This window comes from Etheostoma cragini, chromosome 20 (assembly GCF_013103735.1).
Source record: "Etheostoma cragini isolate CJK2018 chromosome 20, CSU_Ecrag_1.0, whole genome shotgun sequence".
Lineage (NCBI taxonomy): Eukaryota > Metazoa > Chordata > Actinopteri > Perciformes > Percidae > Etheostoma > Etheostoma cragini.
In genome coordinates, this window is record NC_048426.1 from 18,653,336 (window position 1) to 18,678,066 (window position 24,731).

General features: G+C 40.7%; 1 protein-coding gene across 8 annotated transcripts in view; it reads left to right on the forward strand.

Moving 5' to 3' along the window:
* The window catches only part of LOC117935374 (apoptosis-stimulating of p53 protein 1-like), a 43,358-nt gene that overhangs the window by 17,553 nt on the left and 1,074 nt on the right, over window positions 1–24,731 (forward strand). For 3 of the 8 annotated variants that reach the window (XM_034857514.1, XM_034857510.1, XM_034857516.1), the window contains 19 exons: window positions 8,889–8,984; window positions 11,875–11,931; window positions 12,278–12,398; window positions 12,753–12,832; window positions 13,172–13,339; window positions 13,427–13,594; window positions 13,704–13,899; window positions 14,300–14,428; window positions 18,634–18,701; window positions 19,343–19,550; window positions 19,728–19,949; window positions 20,073–20,291; window positions 20,604–20,754; window positions 20,881–20,918; window positions 21,047–21,414; window positions 21,884–22,021; window positions 23,506–23,639; window positions 24,062–24,228; window positions 24,344–24,543. In XM_034857514.1, the coding sequence (XP_034713405.1) occupies window positions 8,889–8,984; window positions 11,875–11,931; window positions 12,278–12,398; window positions 12,753–12,832; window positions 13,172–13,339; window positions 13,427–13,594; window positions 13,704–13,899; window positions 14,300–14,428; window positions 18,634–18,701; window positions 19,343–19,550; window positions 19,728–19,949; window positions 20,073–20,291; window positions 20,604–20,754; window positions 20,881–20,918; window positions 21,047–21,414; window positions 21,884–22,021; window positions 23,506–23,639; window positions 24,062–24,228; window positions 24,344–24,543 (2,928 nt within the window). Of the gene's footprint in view, window positions 1–4,392; window positions 4,660–8,888; window positions 8,985–11,874; window positions 11,932–12,277; window positions 12,399–12,752; window positions 12,833–13,171; window positions 13,340–13,426; window positions 13,595–13,703; window positions 13,900–14,299; window positions 14,429–18,633; window positions 18,702–19,342; window positions 19,551–19,727; window positions 19,950–20,072; window positions 20,292–20,603; window positions 20,755–20,880; window positions 20,919–21,046; window positions 21,415–21,883; window positions 22,022–23,505; window positions 23,640–24,061; window positions 24,229–24,343; window positions 24,544–24,731 lie in introns of those variants that run through there. The other 5 variants (XM_034857517.1, XM_034857512.1, XM_034857511.1 and 2 more) reach the window with 5 other exon arrangements.

Sequence of the window (24,731 nt, forward strand, 5' to 3'; positions counted from 1 at the left end):
ACGCACACCAAATGCAGTTTCTTCCCACAGAAGTGATGTAATCATGAAATTGCTGACAGTTGCAAGTTGTGACAGTGTAAGATTTGAGTGTTTTTAGTGCACAGCAGTTTGTTGATTTGCTCATCTCATCATTAATGTCATTACTCACTGAAGCAAAATGTATTTTCAATATTACTTAAAGGACTTAAAGGAAATTCAGATAAGCCATTCATCGCTACTGTTTTTAAACGGTACACCAGACTGTGTTGATTTCTTTTCTGTCTTTTACTCAGAAAAGTACTTTTGTTTAGCCACACCAGCAAAAACCAACAACCACAGAATGACCACGGAGACTATCACACATTTTAAGTTAACACTCCCAGTCAAGGCTCTTGATCCAACTGTGTGTAACTCTACCCATTCCAGCTGTGTGTGAGAGCACTCCTGAGGGATATATTAAGAAGTCAGCTGTGTCTTTGTATGTGTTTATGTGTGCCCTTGACAAAACAAACGTCAGGGGTTGTGTTGATGTAGATTAAGACAAATATTTTTACTCTCCTCACTAGAAATCCTTTTGATAGTATGGGTTTAGGGACGTCGGCGGACTCAACACACTAGATGTAACAAAAGTTCAATCTGCTGATGATGTGATATTATTTTGACAACCATAAACATAATTTATTGTTATATAGAGAACATTTAAAGCAGGCTGTAGTTGTAGGGAAATTCCAGTTTGGATTAGATCTAGGCGATATTGTGTTGCAACAGAACTCGTTCCTAAATTTGGCTGAGGGTCTTCACTGCTTTGCTCAGGACACATGGCTGTTGATGGACAAGCTGTCAGCGTTAGGGTTCAAAGACGTGACCTTTCAGCTACATCTTGATCTCTGTAGCCAGCGGACCTCCCTGCTGTGTGAACGTCAATCACTCGAGTGGTTCTGATTACAGAGTTTTCCACTATGGTTTGGCCAGGGCTGCAGGAATGTCTGAAGGCTGTTATTGTAGATTAAGAGGAATATTTTTACTGGAGGCGTACAGCAGCTGAGATAGGGGATTGGTTTCATTACCTGAGGGACTGGTGTGATCAGAACATTGGGTCTGTGTTTGTGTTCCTAGTATGTGCATATGTGCACTGGGAAGGTCAACTTTCCCCATGTGCTTCAGATTATAACCGTGATGGTAACATACATGTGAAACTGCCGCAAAGACCAATGAACTACAATGTCATTGTTCTGAAGGACTGCTTGTTAGCACATCACTTCTTACAGGTCGGTTGCGCAATTATAGCAAAATGGCTTGAAAATCTATTGACACCAATACAGTGGCAGACTATTGCATTAAATAATCTAAGCACTAAATAGGAACTCTTGAACCAAAGTTCACATGGTGTCCTGCGTATGACTTTGTGTTCATCCTGAGTAAACCTTCACACTAAGCTTTGAATGCATGGCATCAGTCCCACTGAGAGACAGAGAATTGTCTGTATCCAATGGTCTGCTCCTGACACACTGATTATTTGCAACTGGAAAGCCTGTAAGCAGCTCTGCCAGTGTTGCCAGCACACTGCTGCAGTTGTCATAAAAGTGCACAAGCCCAGTTTTATTGCTTCAGATTGGAGAGCAGTTTGGGATTTTGGGGTTTGGGCAATTGGGATATAATATGTTACAAAAAACTAACACATTGACATTTGTCACAACTATTCATACATGTAGTCAACATACTTATGGCCATTATGTTGATCTAGGCAAGAATTTGGCTCCTCAGAACATCCACGATGTTCTGCAGCATATAGGGTGACCAGACGTCCCAAAAATTTGAGACAGTCCCGAAACCCAAGCACTTGTCCCAAATAGCGAATCCTGCCCTAATTGACCCGACAATTAGAGCAAAGTCTCAAGAACAGACTCTCAAGTAGTTCTAGTGTGATAGAGCATTAAAAACTGTTCATGGTGATTGAGTTGTCCTGCAGCCAGCTCCCGTCCTATGCACAAACACGCATTGCTTTTTTTCATTCATTCATTCATTGTTGAAATGGAGGCTCCGGCTGGTGTCCCGGGACCTGATGAACACCTCGCCAAAAAGCAAAAACATCTCTGCAGGACTGGGTAGGGAAATACTCCTGGATCACTGCAGTTTTATGTAATGCAAACAAAGAATTGTATGTATGCAATGTACGTACTGTATATAGGAAGGAGTTTGCCATTTAACACAGATGGGGAGTCGGACGTCAGCCTGCATGCTAGTAGCAAACTACTTATACCTAACAGCCAACACTTTGTGTTTGTTTTATTTGTTTCATAATGACACAAACCCAAAGGCTACCATTAGCCATCCTCTCTTCTCCCCACTTTCTTTACCGTTTTATATCAGCAGAGACAGGTTGGTAGCCCTCATCAGTATTTCAGTACTCAATTTTGTCACAAAATTAACCACATTTTTACTTAGTGTTTTCTCCGTTTCTGACAAAAAGGACAGGATTTTTTCCAACAACACAACTGTAGGATCTTACTTAATTGCTTGTGCTTTCACAGATTTTTTTTTGCATCAATGCTACTGTTAGCTCCGACATTTGCCGCGGTAACGCTTTGTCACTTGGGTAGAGGTAGAGATGTGACAGCAGAGAGTGAAGACCACTTCCATGAATACAAAAATACAGTCCCCAAATATAGAACTGTTAACCTCTTCAAAATAAATAATGCTTGTATGTTTTGAGTGTTCCTCTCTCTGGCTAGCTCATCACTTAATCTTTTCCAAACTGTTTAATCACCATAATAATTATTGTTATTTCAGTGTTAAGAAAAAAAGAGACAGGGAGGAGGGAGGCAGAGCCTGTATTAGGCAGTAATACAATACACTAACAGTAATAATACTTTGTTTACATTTCTGGATGTGTATTGGTTAAGCACCATGCAATTAAAATGTGACTGCGAACTAAAATAAAACATGCACCTTGTAGTTTCTGTACTTATTACCAAAGCATGTATCAGTAGTTAGGGCCTACTGTGATCCTAGTACAAAAAAGTTTGTATCCCTTCATGCATACATTCTAATTGTGAATATGCAATGTGCAAAGTCATAACTCATCAAAAATAAATGTAACTTTCCCTTTAAAGAGCTGCCAACCCTCTCAAGACAATTATAAAATCTACTAATTTCAGCCTTAAAAAACGATTGAATAATAATGCAAATGTCATCCAACTTCAATACTTTCATTGCTACTATAATATGTTATATTTAATAAAAAAAAAAAATAACAAATCACTTTTAATAGGACTACATGTCATGTTTGCTTCCTTAAGACACACAAATCCCCCTCACACCCACAAATGTCTGTACCCAGGACAGCAACACTGGCAAAAATTGTGTATGTGTGTGTGTGTGTGTGTGTGTGCGTGTGCGTGCACGTGCGTTTATCTGAGTGAAAGACAGAAATGTCTGTTACAGAAAATGTGTGACGCAGTGGTTAAGTCACATTTCCCTGTGTCTGAGTGTGTGTCTGAGTGTGTGTATGTGTGTGTGTGTGTGTGTGTGTGTGTGTGTGTGTGTGTGTGTGTGTGAGTGTTGCAGAGAGCGAGAGAGAGAGAAAAAGTGGAAGACAACATGACGCAGAAGGAGTCAGCTGTTATTGTAGTGTGTGTGTGTGTGTGTGTTTGTTTGTGTGTGTGTGTGTGTGTGTGTGTGTGTGCGTGTGCACATACTGTACATGTTGAGTGCACGTGTGTGTCACTGGACGCATCCGGCGGCACCCTGCCACGGCTGTTAATCTGCCAGCATCATCTTCATCATCACCATCACCATCATCATCATCATCCTCATCTTCCTCATAACACACATCTGGAGCAGGAGGCAGAGGTTGATTGAGAGCAGCTTGTGCCCCATCAAGCTGTGGTGCAGTGATTTCCCTTCTGAAAGAAAGTGGAAGAAAGAAAGAGGGAGGTGTGAGGGGGGAGAGACAGAGAGAGAAAGAGAGAGAGAAGGGGATGTCACTGCAGCAAAAAGCCAGCTGCAGATGAATGGCATAAAGAGAAAGAGAAATGAAGGGATGCAGAATGAAAGATATGGGGATTATAACGGATGGAGAGGTGTGGAAGAAGGAGTGGTGTTACAGAAACGGAGACATGCTGAGAGGTGTAAGAAGAGAAGGAGGTGACAAAAGATTGAAGGATAGAGAAAAACAGGGAGGTAAAAAAATGAAGGATTTGGTGATGACCTCTCTTTTTTTACCGGTTTATAGGTTTTCATGTTTGTTTACTGTAGTAATTGAATGCAGTGTCACATTAGTGGGCTTTACACGTCATATGAACACACCAATACTGGCGAGAGTTTGTATGAGAGAGAGAGAAACAGGGAGGGGGGCAGAGGGAGCGTTGGCTGAGCAGAGAGGAGAGAGAGAGAGAGAGAGAGAGGGGAGAGAGTGTCGTAAATCACAGCACATCACCGGGCGGACGAGAGGGAAAGTTGTGATGAGGATCGCTCTCGTTTCCCACCCCCCCTATAAGCTTCTCTCTGTCAAGTCTCTGGCAACGTTTTTCCATCTGAAACCATAAAGGTCCGCTGATTCCCAGACAGGCTGTGAGGATGGAGTGGAATGAGGTGGATTTGGTGCAGGAATTTACTGTTGAAGGACAATGCAGCAAAATTAAAGTCCGCTCCTGCAGGATCACATGGGACAGCCTGCAGGTAAATAAAGGACAGCTGGAAGCTGATAGAAACTGCCTGTTAATGTCAGCCGGGGCGCTCGCAGCAGCGCAGTCTGCAGGGTGTTGTACCGTGTGTTGACAGCGTGAGCAGCAGAATGCATGACACCTTTGTTAAGGGTCAGGCAAATTGTTAACTTTTCTGTAGCTGTGGGATGCATGTCATCATCAATAAGATTTGGAGGACATAACAGTGCCTAGATGATATAAACCTCATTAATGGAAAATCCCCGGACACTAATGTCACACTAATGACCACGTTGTTTTGATTGACAAGTGAGCTTTAGTCCAGCCAATAACAATCTTGCAGACTGGCATTAAAATCTTGGGTGTTGTCGAGGGAGTTTACAATGCCAGTAGTCTTGGATGTTGCATCCAGATACTGTAGCTTTAAAATGTTAACTTTTTAGCATTTAGGTTAATGGCCAAGATGTTTCAGTCCACCTGTAAAATGTTGTTTAAAAAACAAAAACATTTTAAGGATTTCAGTTTACTCACCTTTTTATTACATCTTATGCAAGTACATGGAAGCAAACAAGGCCATAAAGATTTTAATCTAGCACGCATCTGAATTCCTAGACGTGAAATTTAGTCACTACTTACTACTGTACTTTATAGCTTTGAAATGCTTCATTTTGAAAACTATCTTTCTAATTAAAGATGTTTAATATTCCATGTCTACTATTCCAGTAGATATTTTCAAGTTGTGCAACTTCAAAAACCTAATTTCAAATGTGCTTTTTTGCTTTGCAAATTCAAATAGGAAAATTTGTCCAAAAGTATTAACAAAAAATAATTTTATTTTTGGTAAAAATATCAAGTCACCAAATTACATGATGTAAATAAGATTTTTACATCTGGGCTACTGAGGAACAGTTGGACATCTGTCCTACCAGTTTAGATTAGTGATGTTTAGGCGTGATTAGTCAACTACTTGATTAAATGTTGCTACTCTCGCTAGTTGACACCAGAAATACTAGTTGGTTAGACTTATTACAGTTATTATTTTTAGGTGCCCATGGGTTCAACAGTCAGTCTGGTACTCTCCAGTTCCACTGGATTGGCCAATAGCAGGGGCGGCTGGGGCTCAGTGGTAAAGCCTTCCAATCGGAAGGTTGGTGGTTCGATCCCTGGCCCTGCAGTCCCATGTCAAAGTGTCCTTGGGCAAGACATTAAACCCTAGGTTGCCCCCTGATGCTGCTCTTTCGGAGTGTAAATGTGCGTGAGTGTTTATCTGATGAGCAGGTGGCACCTTGTGCCGCTGCTGCAGTGTATAAAGGTGTGTGACTGCTTCCAGTACTACTGTATGTAAAAGCACTTTGAGTAGTCATTAGGCTGGAAAAGTTCACATTTACATTTGGCACACTGACACTAGTTTACTAGTTAGCTAGCATGTATGCTACAGATTAAAGCTAGTGACTTACTGGACCGTGCTTGATCCGGGAACGCTAAGATACAAATGGTTAAAGCAATGTCAAACCATGACTCATCATAAAACCACATACCCTACTGGCATTTCATCAAATATTACACTAGATACGGGGTTCATGAGGCACATTCCTAACATATTGTTTTCAGTGCCATTTAAAATACTATTTGGTTATTGAAGAATGTGAATGATTTCATTTAGCTCTTATGATATATTGTTCCGACAATGATTAACCTTATAGATTAATTTATGCTTAATTTTGACTGTTTACGTTGTGTTTTCTTATTTTTAGGCTAGTCGACTAGTCTAAGTTTTAACTTTCCTTTACACGTCAGGGAAGTTAGTCGTTAGGAACATACCTTGTTCAGATAACTTGCTATGAAACCCGAATTTCAAACTGAATTTGAAAGGTTTTGAAATTTCAAATTACCATACCAGACATTTTAGGCGGGAATTTACACCACATACCAATAAATACACTTCTATGCTTTTCAAAGTAAAATATTTCAATGCTATTCAGTTAGAATCTCAACATGAAATATTCAGTAGTGGTTCATTTTTCACAATTACACATTTAGATGTTCAGTAAATCTTAATTATTGTGGCCATTATTTGCTGCTATCCAGTTACATTCACATGATGATAGATGTTTAAGGAAAATGTAACGTAGATCTCTCTATCTATTAACCAGTGCACCAATGCTTACAAAGATGACGTGATAACAGTGATGCACCAGCACTGCCTGGTCCCTCTGGTGATACCAGAGTGCATTGAACGAATATCAGTTAGTATCTGCAGACTCATAGTACACATGGAAGTGAGAATCTGCAGAATTCCACAAGTCAGCAGTTCGCTAATAACATGTAGCACCACTGACTGGAAAACCGGTGTAGTGTGCATGATGCCATTGTCTAAAACACAATGTAGTCTGCATTATGTTGGAATACTCTGTGTCAGCATTATGTTTTTAAGAATGAAATATGTCAGCATGGAGGCAGTGAGGCTGCCCATAGCACATTGTGATTGTCATTAATTGCTGAGACTGATATTTAGCATAGCGCTAATGCTGCCAGAGTTAGAGATTCCACTCCCTGGGTCGTTAAATGACTAGTGGGTTTAAATGTTCATCTGGAATGAATGCCTGTAAGACTGACCTAGTGAGGCGTACTGGTCCCATCTTGTGTGTTGGGAGAAGTGCAGCAAGTGTTGGTGAAGTGCCGTTTAGAATCTGAAAATAAAATGCAATAGCATGCATGTTAATGTAGTTCTGGTAAGTCAGAGCGATTGAGCGTGTGAGTGCAATGCAATGCTGAGACCACTTTCCTTAGTGGTTAGAGACCAGATTGGAAGATAGCAGGACCTTGTTGAAAACACAGTTGCGTGTAGGTAGGTTTCAGAAACAGAAAAGGAAAGATATGATCTAAGAATTGCCATCAATTACCCTCAGGGCTCAGTCTAGGGCAATGTAGTTCTTCATGAGCTCATGACATTAAAGCATCCACTAAGCTATGTGAAGACTTTTTTTTTTAACATTTACCAAAACTGACTGAAGCCTCCAATCCATTTGAGACCATTTCTCTCCAATTTCTGGCAGAAATTATCTTTCAAATAAAGTCAAAATAATGTTGTTCAAGACCTTGAGGTCTAGACTCCTTAAATCCCAATAATATGCCTCTATAAATATCTGCAGCTTCCATTTTCAACTGATGTTTTAGAGCTATGCTCAGTTCAGGCAGTTATTGAATGAATTTTGCTACATGTACGTGTACTGTATGTGACAAGAAAGACATCATACTGCATCATTTTCACATTTTTGCTGATGGTCAAAGATATGCTTTGTAAGGCCATACTTGATATTCTAATCTTGTATTGTATTCTACTCTACATTATGACTTTATTTGTCTTATTTGTGTTATTTTTATAATGTGTTGTTGTAAGTATGTAGTCACAGGTCTAGAAAGTACCAAAGCCCAAACATGTTTTCCATTGACAAATACCATTTAGCAGCTTTTAAATATTTATTACTACTACTATTGATACTAGGAGAGTAATTCATTTTTCACTGTATACTGAGAATGAATGCAACAGAGCCAGACCAGGTGCAGTGTGTCTGTGTGTCTGTGTGTGTGTGTGTGTGTGTGTGTGTATGTGTGTGTGTGTGTGTGTGAACATACACAATAGCAGGATGTGACTGGGCAGAAACCTTCTGCTATTGTCTGCTAAAGGCATTTCTCCCCCAACCCAACACACACACACACACACACACACACACACACACACACACAGAACACAGACTGTATATAGCTACATGCGTTAAGTACAAGTACAATCATAGAAATGTTTGTTCTTCTACAAAGTATGTTCTGTTTGATAAAACACTCCTCTGATAGTAAAATACAGAACAAATGATCAGTGTTATTACATTTTTTCGTGCTGTTGATGTCTATGTCATGACCAGAGTAGATAGGATTCTGGCAATTTATCCCCCAAACCAAACTATAATACTGTCACTCTGCCAAGGCCACCAGCTGCTAGCCTAATAACATTTCTGTAGCACACTGATGGTGACCTATGACCTAAAGTGTGAGGTGATGTGTGTGCAGCTGTACGCTGTAGTATAACATTTATCTTCTTTCAATGTTTTGGTTTCAATCTTGTCAGTAACATTCCTAAACTCAGTAATATGTAGTGGATAGAAACAATGATGTACAGAGGGAAACACAAGCTTTTTCTATGGACATACTGTATTAATATATGTGAATTTTGCGTGTGTGTGTGTGAAGGTTCCCCGTGTGGACCTGACTCTCTCTGAGCTCCAGGAAATGGCCACTAGACAACAGCAACAAATAGAGGCTCAGCAACAGATGCTGGTCGCCAAGGTAACTTGCGCACACACACACACACACACACACACACACACACACACACACACACACACACACACACACACACACACACACACACACACACAGAGCAGTTGGAAGGATTGCCTGTCATTTAGTGTAAGGTTATCTTCATTAGAGTCTGTCTGAAAAAGGGTTGGCTTTGAGGCCCCATGAGTTATAGCCTTGGAGGAATTTGTGTGTGTGTGTGTGTGTGTGTGTGTGTGTGGGATCAAAACCTATACGTCTTCCTTGGAAACAGGACATGTGATCCAGGTCAGGGTTTAAGGACTGGCAGGAAAGAACAACTCATTTTTTTGAGCCAATAGAAAACCCTTTTGTGTGTGACAACATTGTTGTGTGTGTGTGTGTGTGTGTGTGTGTGTGTGTGTGTGTGTGCGTGTGTGTGTGTGTGTGTGTGTGTGTGAGACACTGATTGTGGCCATTCCCACACTAGGAAGTAACCTTTGAGTTTACAGGAAATGAGGTCACCAGGGAGCTGCTGGGAAGTTGAAGCAGAATTGTACTCAAAGGAAAGACACAGAAGGGCAATCTAAGAATTTGTTAGTCTCTCCATTAATTTGATGATGTGTTGCCTTAGTCTAAAGTGGTCTTGGATATTTGAATCCACTGACTTTGATTTGGCCGATTTGGGTTTTTTCAATGCCAACTGTGGTACTGAGGTTTTTTATTTATTGCCAAAATGATGCTGATATTCAGTTTTTTAAAAACAGCAATTTCCCTTCTAAATGACAGCTATTAAGTGTTTCCTTCCAGTGTGTAAGTATTTAAGTATTTCCTTTTCTTACTGAACGGAAAGGTCTTCCAGCTTCCATGAAAAGGCTGATTTTATCCTTGTAACATTTATATAATTGATTGACAACTTCTGGGAAGAAAAACCCAAACCCAGCTACTGTACTGGCACGTCCTACTGCATGCACTTTAACTTCTGCACTGTCTAATGAAACAAGCTACTGTTATGTAATCGGTTACTTGAGTGTGTGTGAATTGTTGTGAATGTATGTGTGCGTGCGTTTCCAGTGAATGACAGGAGGCTTCTTGCCAACATTCCATTTCCCTCTTCCTTTGAGTGTGTGTGTGTGTGTGTGTGTGTGTGTGTGTGTGTGTGTGTGTGTGTGTGTGTGTGTGCGTGTGTATGTGCGTGTATGTGTGTGTGTGTGTGCATATGTGTTGAGAGAGACACACAGGTCAGTTGTACGTGCCAGCACAACACAGAGAGAGGTGCAAACTGCCTCAGTCAGCATCAGTTCCTCAGTCTGTTCCTCCTTTGTGGGCTATGTGTTTTATAATGTGTGTATGCATCCAAAATACACACAAATCAATATATTATTAAATATTATGTCTTTTAAATTTTGCATGACGTGGCTAAAGGTTGGCAGAGTAATGCATCATGCTGCTAGTACAACATCATAACATTTGTATTGTCATATACAATATGTAAGTCAAGTTGTTAATATTAACACAATTTCTTGTGCCATCTTTGAGCTTTTCTGTCATCACTGTATCTCTGAGAAGGACCCCTGAATGTAACTGCTTCAACATGGTGTTAAATGTCTCATGGATGAATAAGTGATTTATTTACCCTGCTAAAAATATGTGCTGTGACAGGAGGTCTATTGTTATGATCTATGGGGCAACACATTAAGTGAAAGCACCGTAAATTACCGGAAGTGAGGGAACTATTAATGAATCGGTCTGTACCTGGGCTTTAATTGCTAACTTTTCAAAGTTTCAAATACAGGGACTTGTGTAAATCTTGCAGGGTATCTTTCTTGCAAACCAGTTAATGGTAACTTTATTAGGGGTGGGAAACAATTCGCAACTCACGATTCGATTCCGATTCAGAGGCCACAGATTTGATCTCAATGCAACAATTAGTTTTATGTACTTTTCCATGTGTGAATTAAAAAAACATACATATAAATCTGAGTTTGTTAGAGTTTGACATATACAGTATTTGTCCCACACAAGTTATAATAAAAATGTTTAGTCTACTGTTTTTTTTTATTTTGTAATCATTCCATGCTTAAGCCTTAACATGCTTGTCAAAGTCATCTTCTCTCACAGTAATCTTCCATGTCAGAGGCTCAGTCATGTTTGAAGGTGGAGAATTGGCTTCTTGGAACATGAAACATGAACAGCCCACATGTGTTTTGCCTAATTATGTTATGTATGTCTTATTAGATCATGTGTTTATATACAACATTTAAAAAAAAATCTTTTGGCCATTGTGGTGTGTTTGATTTCTGCACTCTTGTTGTCCATTATCCCATCCTCTTTCAGTCTCTGTTTTCAGATGTGTACATGTCTGGAGACAGTAACTTTATTTTTTTTCTTTGTGTAATAATCTATTATTAACTTAGCAGAATCAAGCATCAAATCGTTCTAGAGAGAATCCCGATGCATCTAAGAATTGATTATATTCCCCAACCCTAATTTGTATCACATATGACTTAATTGATGAGGATATAATGCCATTATCAGTGTGATAACAGCAACAGCAATATTTCTATTCTCTTTCTTTTCTGACAGCATCTCTATTAGTCAGTACAAAGAAATTCTAAATGATATTTTAATATATCAAAATATTTCAAACTTAAAGAGAAAATGTTTGTGTATGTGTCGGACTCCATCGCTCTAGTTAATTGAGACAATACACTGTTCGCCATGAAGAATGAGAGAAGAAGTAGAAATATAGCCTCGCCCATTTGGAGTTAAGAAAAAAATCACAAAAGGTTCTTTATGAAAGAAATGTTATAGCAAGTAGTTTAGTAACCTGGGGTCAGGTTTGTGTCATCACAGAGTCTGTGCAACTGAGGATAAACAAAAATCGAAAGATGTCCTTACCTTTTTTCTTTTCTTCCAGGAGCAGAGACTAAGGTACCTTCACCAAGGAGGCAGATCTAACCAGGGACAGACGCAGGTGCGGTCCAAATGTCTGTCTGTCTTTTATGAGTTTAAAAAAATAAAATTCAATAAGATCACCAGAACATATTTTTTATGTTAAAGCCCTTTACGTGACATATAAACTACAGGTTGGTAACCATCTTTTTTCCACCAAGGTGTATTAGTCAAAACCCCACTATAAGCTAAAGTTAAGGTTTTTAAGTTCGGTATAGCTAGATATAACTTTAAAATCTAGTTTGTTTATTCAGCTCATGTTATGGAAACAATTGTTTATTTTGGTAACTTTTCAAGAGCTGATTAAAATGAGATGAAAATGCAAATGCATATTTAAACATTTTCTTTTCTTCTTCTCTTTTGTTTAGTCTGAAGCTGAGAAGCTGCAGCGGCTGAAGGAGCGAGTGGAGACTCAGGAAGCCAAGCTGAAGAAGATCCGAGCCATGAGAGGACAAGTCGACTACAGCAAACTGATCAACGGAAACCTCTGTGAGCCGAGACGCAATGCAGAGATTGTCATTATGGATTACAGACACTGCACTTTATGACTGAATATTAATCGTATAATATTGAAAGTTATGTGCAAAACTGCGGCTAAAAATACACTCAGTTTGAGGGTCACCATTAGAACCTCAATGTCAAAGTCACCGTGTCCGAGTGGGAAGCTAATAAATTTCAATAAGTGATATAGACCACATATTTTGGCTCTTACATATTGCTGTACATGCATACAAACATATACAAACAAATTAGAAAGAAAATCCTTAATTAGTAAGCAAAAAGAATGACATTTTACTTTAAATATTTCCTTCTCATTTGTGTTGTCCTGGTGTCTGTGACCAGCTGCAGAGATTGACCATGTCAGCAGCCTGTTCCAGGAGAAGCAGGCAGAACTGCAGTCTGCAGTGGTCAGAGTTGACCAGGTAACGTGGACAGTTGTGTGTCACTAAGGCAGTGTTTCCTTTAGTTTTTTTTTTTTTAGCAGTGGCCCCCCCCCCAGCCCCTCGGCTATAGCTGTCTAAAAAAAAAATTATAAAAATTGTCGGCAGGATAGTTTAAAAAGCAAACGTGACAACGTTGTGTGTCTGCCCTATTTCTGAAACCATGGCTAAAGAAATTTTGCCATTGAGGGCCGCCACTACAGAATCAACATAGAGGATACACAGCTGAGGTGTTTTGTTTTTATTATACCAGTCAACACCAAGCCCAACTGAGTTTGAGTTGGGTGTGTTGTTAAGTTCGCTCTAAATGTTTTTTACCAGTTGACCCAGCAGCTGGAGGATTTGAAGAGAGGACGCCTTCAGCTACACCCTGTTGCAACAGCTCAGGTGGCACAATCTGGTTCTCAGGGGGCACCCCCCAGCCAGAAAGGATCACCCCTGTCTGGTCCTGCGGCCCTGGAACTGAGGAAACTCTACCAGGAGCTGCAGGTAAATGAGACCATTCTGATTATTGCCTTCTTTCAGCATTTGAAAGAAAGAAAGAGCGTATAAGACTTCTGATGCTGTGTGTTTCAGGCTCGTAACCGTCATAACCTGGAGCAGAGCAGCAAGTTGGCTCAGAACAAGGAGCTGCTGAACAAGAGGAACGCCCAGGTGACGGTGATGGATCAACGCATCGGAGACCTGAGAGAACGACTGCATAAGAAGAGAGCAGAAGTACACAACTTTACTAAAGCTTCCCAAGTAATCAGCTAATGAAAGCGCACCTTATTTGCTTTTTTGTTGTATTTTGACAGTTGGTGTAATGTTAATGTAGTTCTAATTCCATTTGTCTATCTTTACTCCCTTTCAGTTGAGTCGTATGAATGGAGCAGGCCTGTCCTCGCCTCAGACCTTGTCCCACCCAGGTGGTGGAGTTTCTGGGCGAGTAGCGGCTGTCTGTCCTTACATCCAGGTTCCAGCTGAGGGGAGACAGGAGGCGGGGTACCCCCTGTCAGCTGACCCACCGCCCAAACCCACCCCGCTCAGCCACATCCGCTCCCTCTCAGGTTGGTAAAATTATCTTTTTTTTTTGACATTTTAAGGCACTGCTGATCAGTCTGTTCAACACATCAGAGTTTGGTATATATCTTATCATATATCTCTGTCTGGGCTCTAACTTGCTGTCTATTTTTTTTTCCTGTCTGTTGGCTCCTTCTTTTCCTCTTCCCTTATCTGTTGTTGTTGTCACCTTAAATGTGATGTGTTACTGGTACTGGTGATTTTGTGATCATCGTTTTGTCACTTGTTGATGTTGTGGTGGTGCTTGCTGTTGTGACTGTTCCTGTTCCCGTTTTATGACGCCATCATCATGTCATCGTGATGATGTTCATGTTCGTGTTGATGTTGTTTCGGTGCTTGCTACTGTCCTGGTTGGTTTCGTTACTGTGTTTCATGGTGGCCATGCAGAGGAGGACAGGAGTGGCATCCGGAAGCCGCCAAGCCAATGGAAAGTTACAGATTTAGACATCATCCTGTCAGAGCCCACTGAGATGTGGGAGGGACCTCGGTCCCCTCAGGGGGGCGACAGTAACAACAGTGAGTCCCTACAAGGCGCCAGAGAAATTTACTCACCACAAGCTCCATTGGTGATAGATTAGCAGCACCTGCTTCCTGACTCCTTTATCTGCACCTTAAGGTGTAGTAGTGGGTCTGTTGATAGTATTTCCTGCCTGATTCTAACATTAGTATGTTTAAGTGAGACTTTATCCCACGGCAGATGTTCTTAGTTTGAGCCCTGGACTGAAGAATCGAAGGGTGCATTCAAACTAAGAATGCTGTGGAGTGTTTTTGTCTGCTATACAGAACAGATGGTTAGGAGAACATAATTGAATTAGCTACAGAAAATGACCTCAAAATGTAAGGGTCACGTGTATAAGGACGCAGACATGACATCTGATAGTCAGCAGCTGGTAAGGGTTAGGAAGCGAGGCATAACAAAATAAACTGAGGGCACAGTCTGGACTGAGACTCATAATCTATTAGTCCTTCAGGTACATTGTAGCTGTTATCAGTCTTTATGCTGAGCTAAGCCGACATCACATGGCTGAAGCTTCAGCTTTACCATTCAGGCATGACATTGGTATCAATCTTCTCTCTCAACTATTCTCGGCAAGAAAGCAAATAATGCTGCATCTCCACTGCGTGGCACGGATTTACTCAACTGGATTCGCTTTTTTTTGGTTTTCCATTAGCAAAGTTGTGGATAGAACCTGGTACTTTTTGGTACCACCTTGAGGCTGATACTAGAAGGCACAGTTAAAACACTGCAGAACTTTTTGCCATGTTTAAATAAACAATGGCATCCTTCAAAACCACTCCGTACACTAAGCTGTACAATTGGTAGGTGCAGGCATTCCTCTGTTTGGTTTCCAATGAGATTTACAAATGGCATCGCTATGGCGATCAGCTGAGAAGCTGATCTAGCAATTAGCTAAGAATCAGCTGAGTGAGTACTATCTGCAGTGGAAAACTAAATCAAGAAAAGGTCCTGGTACCAAAAGTGAGTTGAGTCGAGCCAAACCTGGCAGTGGAAATTAATCATAAGTGTATTTCTTAAAATGTGGATCTATTCCTTTAACATGGTACATTGTTAATAATCACGCTCGCTTAACTTATTAATGTCCACATCCATTCCACACAGCTAGAATTACCATGCGTCACTAAACACTGACCATGTTGTTTCAGGTCACTCTTGTTCTGCAGTATGCCAGTCAGACACTTGCTTATAGTAAACATGTTAGTACACCCAGGCTGGAATTAGCAAAGCATTTCTACTCACTTAGTTAAACTACTGGATATAAGTGAAGTGTCTTGAACTAGCACCGATACAACTCCTATTGTGCTCTTGAATGCCAAAGCAAATGCCACAACGCTATTTATTGCCCCAGCTTACGTAATGTGGAAAACACATACTTGTAAACCATGTCAACAGTCTAACAAATGACACAACAAATGAATGAAGGGAAGTCTGAGGAACGCATGTAGCTATATACAGTCTGTGTTCTGTGTGTGTGTGTGTGTGTGTGTGTGTGTGTGTGCGTGCGTTCATGCATTCATGCATTCGTGCGTTGTGAGTGTGTCTGTGTGTGTCAGATAAGGAGAGATTTTAGCTAAGAGGGCGTTGGGGGTCATGACAGCGGTTGTTGCTGTCATCAGAGAGATTAAGACTAACAAATGTAGGCACTATCTACTATACTGAATGAATGCTGATACACTATAAGCATAGTTGTCTACAGTGTTCTTAGAGCAAACAAAAATCACAGCAAGGAATTTCATGGAATCCTATTAGCATTAGAATGCAAGTGAATCGTTTATTTAGGATTGAAATGAATGGATTTATATTGCACTTTTACACTTAGGAGGTTAAGTTGACAAGGCCTCAAAAACCCTGATGCTTCTGTTTTAGAGAAAAACAGAATGTGTCATTTTATGAAAAATCACATTTCTCCAGTCAGTGTTGCCTACCTATGATGTGATGTATGGGGTTTGATTGAATACAGTACAATATATTAAATGTAGTATTGATTAATCTTTAAATATTCATGGATTTTATAGGAACAGTATATTTTGGGAATTATACTTCTTCACCTTCTTGCTTAAAGTTAGATGAGCAACTTTCATGTCTGTGCGCAACTTCCCGGAGTCTTTTCTTGTTAATTAGTAAGCTAAAGGTGGTGCTAATAGGAGCATTTTGTTACCGTTGGACAGAGCCCAGGTTGCTCTTTCCCCCTCCTGCCAGTCCTTATGCTAAGCAAAGCAAACCAACTGCTGGCAGTACTGACACAAGAGTGGAATAAATCTTTTCTTCTAACTCAAACTGGTGCTTTAATTCTCACTAAATGCAATGCAACATGTTGATCAGATTCCACATTATACATCATGCATTAATACGTTTCATTGTGTTTTACCGTTACAATTGAGTGTTTTTTGGACAATATAGTATTTCATATTGGCAATAATTATCCCCAATTGTCATACCTCAGTTCGAGAACACAGAATCTCACATTAGATGCTATCTGAAGAGTAGTGACGAGTTTGAATCTGAGCCCTTTGTTTTTTTGAATCAGGGCGTTCTGGGATAGGGCAAGTGCTGTAAACTGTACTGTCTTTCCTCTACAATACTGAGTGACTGTTTTGAATCTGGGCTCTCAGGCAGTTGGCCAAGTTTCCACCTCGCACAGAGCCGTCTGTTTGTTTCCTGCCATGCACGTTTTCTTCCCGAGGTCAGCAGGTTACAGCCACAGTCAACAGGCTGCACAGCACACTCGCAGACTCACTAGTTAATCAGTATTAGTCTGGTATGTGCCAAAACTATGACGTGGCTGTGCCACAGAGAGCTAAGCTGACTGTTTGGAAAACAGCTTAAACTGATACTTTCACAATTGCAGCTGCATTGTAGCCAACTGTGACATGTATGGAGTAGTGGAATTTTAAGATTCTAAAATGGACTTAGAGAGAAGAAGAAATGGCATTCCCATTAGCCTTAGCTGTACTTTGTTTTTAGTGCTAGTTAGCAAATGTTAGGATGAAACGTGCTGACCTAAGTTCTTGATCATGTTAAACATTACATGCCAAACATCATCAAGTTAAAATTGTCAGTGGAGCATGTTAGCATGCTGACATTAGCATTTATCTCAAAGAACAAAGACCTGCTAGCAGGGCTGTAAAATATGTTTATTAGCATGCCTGCTGCCTAAAGCTTCAGAGCAATTTTGGCATCAGTATCAGTCCTAAAAAGCCTAAGTTGGCACGTTGATAGTATTATTTTTTCTTTATTAGAACTAAACCAGATTTAGTGACTGACAGTGGTACAGTGACCTGTTGAACAGTGCAAATGAGTTATGTAACACCACCTCTGTGGAGACAGACTAGCTGGCAGGCTTCATTTTGTAGGAGCTTAGCATGTCAGCACAGTCAGCCAAGTCCGATTTAAACATTCAACACAGCAGCTTTATGTTATTTGGAGTTTTTAAAATGCTTTTTCTCATGTTAACAACTCTTCTGGTAAAAACTTCTGGCAGAACAGTACCCAAGTAATGTAACACACCTGTCAGTTACTATGAATGTTTGTCCATCTTTTTAATTATGAGTCAGATGTTACAATTACAACTACACTACCCATACGTTTTGCAACAAAGCTCATGTTTAGAGATGCTTCCACTGTCGCATGCTATAGCCTACTACTTACAGGATGCTAAACATGTGTTTGCAGTAGAGAGTGCACTGTAATTACTAATTTAAACATGAAGAGTAGTTGTTTTAGCAATTTAGCTCTTGTCTTGTTGCATTGCAGCATTTGTTGTGCAAGGCTGAGGCAAAGCAATTGAAAGCCAGATTTGTCAGGTCAAAATAAAAATAACTCAATAGAGTCAGTTCCAAATATTGCATAACTGTTATGTGACGAGATAATGGAGCATTAAGGATTTATTTTGTTCTTGGAGTAAACTACTGTATATGTATAGATAGTGTTTTTTTACTTTAGTCATTTGTTTTGTGACATACTGTAAATGGCAGCTAGTGTAAAACATTTAGGCAACTATTTAGTTTGCACACCCCTTCCAACTTCCTCTCAGTGTAACATATGAACTTCATATCAACGTGCCTCCTACACTCCCACTCTTGCTCATCTTACCTGGTACTTTCCTTCTTTCTTGTCTATCTTTGCCTCTTCCTCTCCTTAATTACCTAACTTGTTTTAACCTTTGTCCTTTTCTCAACACTCATTCTCTCTCTCTATTTAGCTAATGAAGCGACGTGGCCTAGCATCAGTAAGAGTGTGTCAGATTGGAGGACCAACAGTCCAGAACAGGTAATGTACTGCTTTTACCGTGGATATGGGGAGATAATAGTAAACATTATCATCAAAGCAGTCATTCTCATTTTTTTATTACCAAATGATATTATAGAGGCATTTAAATATTCAAAACCTTTTAATTCCAAGATTGTTTAGGTGCCTCTTGAACTTCCACCTTCCACTTTGTTTGTGTCTGCATGTTAAACTCCCAAACAAGTTCCTTCCCGAGGCTATTTTGCAGAGGCGCCGTTGCTCCGTCCAGCACTTAGCTCTGCCAAAGACTATTATGATGGGTTTAAAGAAATGACAATAAACCAGAGCACGTTTTTCTCCCATCCCGGGAATGGTGTTTAGACTAGTCAGACCCTTCTTTGAAGTGCTGTGGAGGAAGGTCTGGCAATGCGAGGCTGTAATTCTGTGTGGTCTTTGTTGTGCATTTGTTTCTTTTACTATTTGTTCATGTGAGGTTATTATTATTGTTACTATTATTATTATTATTATTATTATTATTATAGGTGCCCTCTACCACATTGTTGACCAGATGCAGTAAAATGTCTCCTTCCAAAATACCAATGCAAAATAAGGTTATGCAATCAGCTTTAGAAAAACTTTTTCAAATTCTCTCCTTATTTTAAAAAGCCTCTCCCTCCCACCAGCTTCCCTCTGGTTATGGTACGTACCCCAGTGCCACCCATCAGGCAGCAGGGCATCACAATGCTACCAGCTCCCTGCCCCGTTCTGCCCCTGGTACACTAGGCTGGCCCCGATCCACTGCTGTAAATGCCACTTCATTGTCTTCTTCATCATCTTCCTCTTCACAACAAATACAGCAACGAATCTCCGTTCCTCCAAATTCAAGCCAAGGTAATTGAAATAGTAACTCATCAACACCATGCTGAAATTACTATAATTTTTAAGCACTGCTCTTCAATTGATGTCATGTAGGTGTTTGACCTTCTACACATCTTTCTGACATAGAGATGTAAGCGTAGTATTAGGTGTGTTAATTTTATATATTCCTTTTTCTGTCTTTACTGTTAGGCTCAGCCAACCAGCCATCTCCCTTGTCCCCACAAACAGAGCGAACAGATCCCCCTCCAGCAGTGGCTGTACGTCCCTACGTTCCGGACCACCCCTCCAGGCCCCAGTCTCCCAGGAAGGGCCCCGCCACCATGAACAGCAGCTCCATCTACAACATGTATCTCCAGCAGCCTCAGGCCAAAAACTATGGATCTCTGAGCAACAGGACTACTGTCAAAGCAGGTAATTAAACAGCAGATTTAAACAGCAGATTGTGACACACGTAAAGATAGTGTATAATTGATGTTACAATATCCACAATGGAAAATCAATCTAAGCTCTGTCCCATTTCCCTTCTCTCCACAGTCTATGGTAAACCCATCCTCCCCACCTCCTCCACTTCTCCATCCCCTGTCCCTTTTCTCCAGGTAGTAGGAGGAGGAGGAGTAAAAGCAGGAGGAGAAGATGTTACAGATAAAGAAGGAGGGAAAGGAGGAGGGGACATCAATGATGGACAAATCCTCCCACCTCCCACTGTCGACAACATCCCTCGCCCTCTTAGTCCCACAAAGCTCACCCCAGTCGGTAGGTGACAGAGAATAAATCAAACTCATCAGCGTGCTGCCACATTTTTGGTTGTATGTGATATTGGTAGTTTTTGTAGTGTAAATTAGATATTTTTTTATAAATCTCTACTTGCTTTTACTAACTTTTAGGGTTTATTTACCTTATTTTTTTTCTATATTTAATTGAAATAAAAAAAAAGATTCTGAGTCAAATAAGTGATGGTTTGGGATCTGGTGAGCAGAAGCAATTTATAACAAAAATTCAATGAATAACAGGAAAAAAAAGAACTAGTTGTAAACATTACAGAATCCCTCCTCTGCCCTTCCACAGCCCACTCCCAGCTACGTTACCAGAGTGATGCTGACCTGGAGATTCTCCGCCGACGTCTCAGCAACGCACCACGGCCCCTGAAAAAACGGAGCTCAATCACAGAGCCTGAGGGCCCACAGGGGCCGAACATCCAAAAACTACTGTACCAGAGGTCTGTGCTATATTTTTACTGTACCGCGCCGTAAAAACAAATACATTTCCATGAAACACAGACTAAATATCAATGAACGAAGGTTGCAGCAGTTTGGTTAAAGTTGATTTCTGTTGTGCTGTGCAGGTTCAACACGTTGGCGGGAGGCATGGAAGGAGTCTCAGGTAAGACACCGTGATATAATGAAATGGCCTCTCCTCAGGACAGTTTAGGTGGCATCAGTCGATCTATATAGCATATTGAACTAAGGATTTGATGATGCTTAAATCAACTGTTTCTCTCTCAACTCCAGGCAATACTTTTTACCAGCCTGACTGCCTTTTGGGTGAAATGGACAACATCCATTCAGCAAATGGGAATGTAGAACCTTGTGACAAGCACATCAGTATGACAACCAAGGAAGGCGAAGTTCAAAACCTGAACTCGGGCTCCCGTCGATTGTACGCTCCTTCTGGTGCTGTAGAAACACCCAAAGAGACGACTGCAAAAGCAGAAACCACCAATAATGTGTCTCCACTGACCCGAACCAGTCCACCACTGGCACCTGATAAGCCAGAGGACCAGAACAATAACAACCAGAGAGGATCTAGTCCTGCACACAACTCTGTAGGCCACGCCTCCCCTTCACCATCAGCCCCTGCCCCCCCTTCACTGCCTAAGGTAGGCATAGATTGTAATTATAAGTGGTACAGGGCACAGTAAACATGAAAGCTAAGGCTTCTGCTTACTAAAATTAAAGAATAAGCTTACCATAGATAATGAAGCCATACAGTTAAAACATTATGTATTAATAATACATTAATGTACATTCATTTTCATCCATCTGGCCCATGTTTAATCTGTAACTCAATTGTATACAAAAAATTAGTAGTGGGTCCCTACTCTGTCTCTTTTTCAGCTAAGGGGTCCTTTGCCTAAAAAACAGTTGAAGACCCCTGAACTATAAATTGGATTTCTTAGCGAGTATTCTGTTTTGTTTCTTGTTATGCTTTGTAATGTGTTACTGATAACCTAAACACAATAATTATTCTTTGTGTAAGTTAATGTGCCAGGTTAAGCAGTAAGTATTTCCTTAGCAACTCTTATCTTGCACTGTCAACACTTCTGTTTCTCTCCGTGTGTGCTGCAGGTGAAGCGGACCAACCTGAAGAAGCCTTCATCAGAGCGAACAGGCCATGGTCTGAGAGTGAAGTTTAACCCTCTAGCTCTGCTGCTGGATGCATCACTAGAGGGAGAGTTTGATCTGGTGCAGAGGATTATATATGAGGTAACACTAAATCATGTTGATACAATTACAGTATTACTATTATAATTACATAATTACATTTCCAAATGCCTGTTAACAGAGCTAAAAACAAATCAAACCAAGTGTATTTGTACAGCACAATATAACAGTGAGTCAAAGGGCTTTACAAGCCTCCTAACCCTTATGCTTTGCGAGAAAGAGAGGGAAACCACTGTCTAATAATCCTGTGGAACCACTTACTGTATGGAGAGGCAATTAAAAGAGAGATCCCCTCTCAGACATCTGGGACATAAACAACAAGGGGTTTAACACAATGTAATAATTCAAAAGTGCAATATACCACAACAAAAGTCCAAAAAGATCAGTCCAGTATCATCTTTTCACATCTATTCAGGCAAGCTAGGTGTTGTAGGGGACGGGGGGAAGAGTCATAGAAGAGGATAGGTAATGATAGCTCAGAACATGCATAGCATGGTGGACGAGGTCAGTGAAGGCAGCTTGACTGGTGGAGAATGGTTGAAGATGGTCAGGGACCAGCTCTTTCAAAAAACAGTAATAAGATAATTTAAATTTAGGTTGAGTCAGCTGCTGTCCAAATCACCACTTCGGTTTGGGGATTCTCAGTGCTGTGGCAAGGTCTAAACCCTAACCGAATAGCATCAAAAAGATAATTCAGCAGTTGGTCAGCTGTGGGAGATAATTGGTTTGAAGCCACAGACAAGTTTCTAGAATGAGTATATGTAATTTCACTAGATAATCTTTACATTTTGGGCTGTCTGTCAGCTAGAGCAGTCATATTGGTTCTAATACTTTCAATGTACACTTTTAAATGTAACACTTTTAAAATGTTGTGCTTTTAATACATTTCCGTGATTTTGATACATTTCCTTATGCAACAGAAGAATATTTGTACATGCCAACAATTACTGTACACCCACACACAGATTGCCTCAACAGATGTGCTAATTTTGAAGCGTTTCAACACCTTCGCAACAGCACTTATAGAGTATAATATCTTTGATCTTCAGAAGATCATCAGGGGAGAAGTGGTCTCAGTTGTCAGGTGTAGAAAGGTATTGTTGAGGAGGACACACTCAGTATTGCAGAGTAATTTTTCCGCAGCACAGAACAAAGTCTTATATCTTTGAAGGCAAATCCCCGTCTATCACTGACATCTTTCACTTGGAAAAAAGTGCTTACTGACTCTGCAAACAGAAACCTCAAGCTGATACTCTCAAGGAAACCTGCAGATGCTTCACATCCAGAATAACCTCCATTTGTTATCATTCCCTGAGGCAGAAAGACTCAACAATTCAGCAACTTTCCAGCTGTTCAAAAGATGTTGCACTATGCCCGGTTTTGCAGTGAATTCAGGCACTTGGCACTTCTCTAGTTCTCTCCACTGGGGTTAATGTGAAGGGTTCTTCTATCGTTACTGTGGATAGCCCATCATTCTGTTAGCCTAATATCACTATGTTTATTTTCTCATCATCTCTGCCTTTAAGGTGGAAAATCCCAGTATGCCTAACGATGAAGGCATAACTCCTCTTCATAACGCTGTCTGCGCCGGCCATCACCATATTGTGAAGTTCCTGCTGGACTTTGGAGTCAATGTAAACGCAGCCGACAGTGACGGATGGTCAGTACCTTCAGCCAGTCATTCAATCATGTAATAGTCTAGACTAATAATAGAACAGTGGCTGCTGAAGGGCTAAAGGGGATTTGGGTAATGAACACGCTCTGTGGCAGCGATACTGCAGCTCAGCTCAGAGGCAACAATGACAAAGATAATTGCATTTCTAAATTCATTTTTTTTTTTACACAGCTGCCTTCGCAGTATTGAAGGAAGAGATTACCAAGTCATTTGAGGATCTGCATTCAGGAGTTACTTGATTTAATTACTGATGCATTTAACTAAATTAATGTTTAGTCAATGTCAGCCGGTTGATTTTTGATGTAAGTGCGTACCTGGGACCTTTGTACTGTCTTGAATGAACCTTGTCTTGCAGGGTAATTTTTGAGTCTGTTACAAGACATATTTTTGAATGTTGTCCCTCCCAGGACTCCTCTGCACTGTGCAGCTTCATGTAACAGCGTCCACCTCTGTAAGATGCTGGTGGAGTCGGGGGCCGCCATTTTCGCCACAACAATTAGCGACGTGGAAACTGCGGCAGACAAATGTGAAGAAATGGAGGAGGGCTACACACAGTGTTCTCAGTTCCTCTATGGTAGGTATACAGACGGATGATCAGTCGACAACAGTAAACTTCACAGGCGAAGAGACATTTGAACTGTCATGTGATATGGTTTATTTTTGAACACTGAATACTGCATCTCTCCCAGGTGTCCAAGAAAAGTTGGGCGTGATGAACAAAGGCTTGGTCTACACTCTCTGGGACTACACGGCCCAGCAAGCCGATGAGCTGTCGTTCAGCGAGGGTGACGCCCTCACCGTGCTTCGTCGGCGTGACGACACTGAGACAGAGTGGTGGTGGGCACGGCTTAACGACCGCGAGGGATATATACCTAGAAACCTACTGGGGGTGAGACGAACACTAAGACATAACAACATACAAATAGATTGTTGTCTACTTTTTTCTAAAAACTCCGGCCAGAGTGGAGATTTTGGAAATCTTTGTTTGCACGTTTCCACGTAAACTGAGACGAATAGAGGTTTAGGCAGCCAAGAAAAGGAAGAGAGAGGAAGTGATTTGTTGCTGTTGTTGCTATT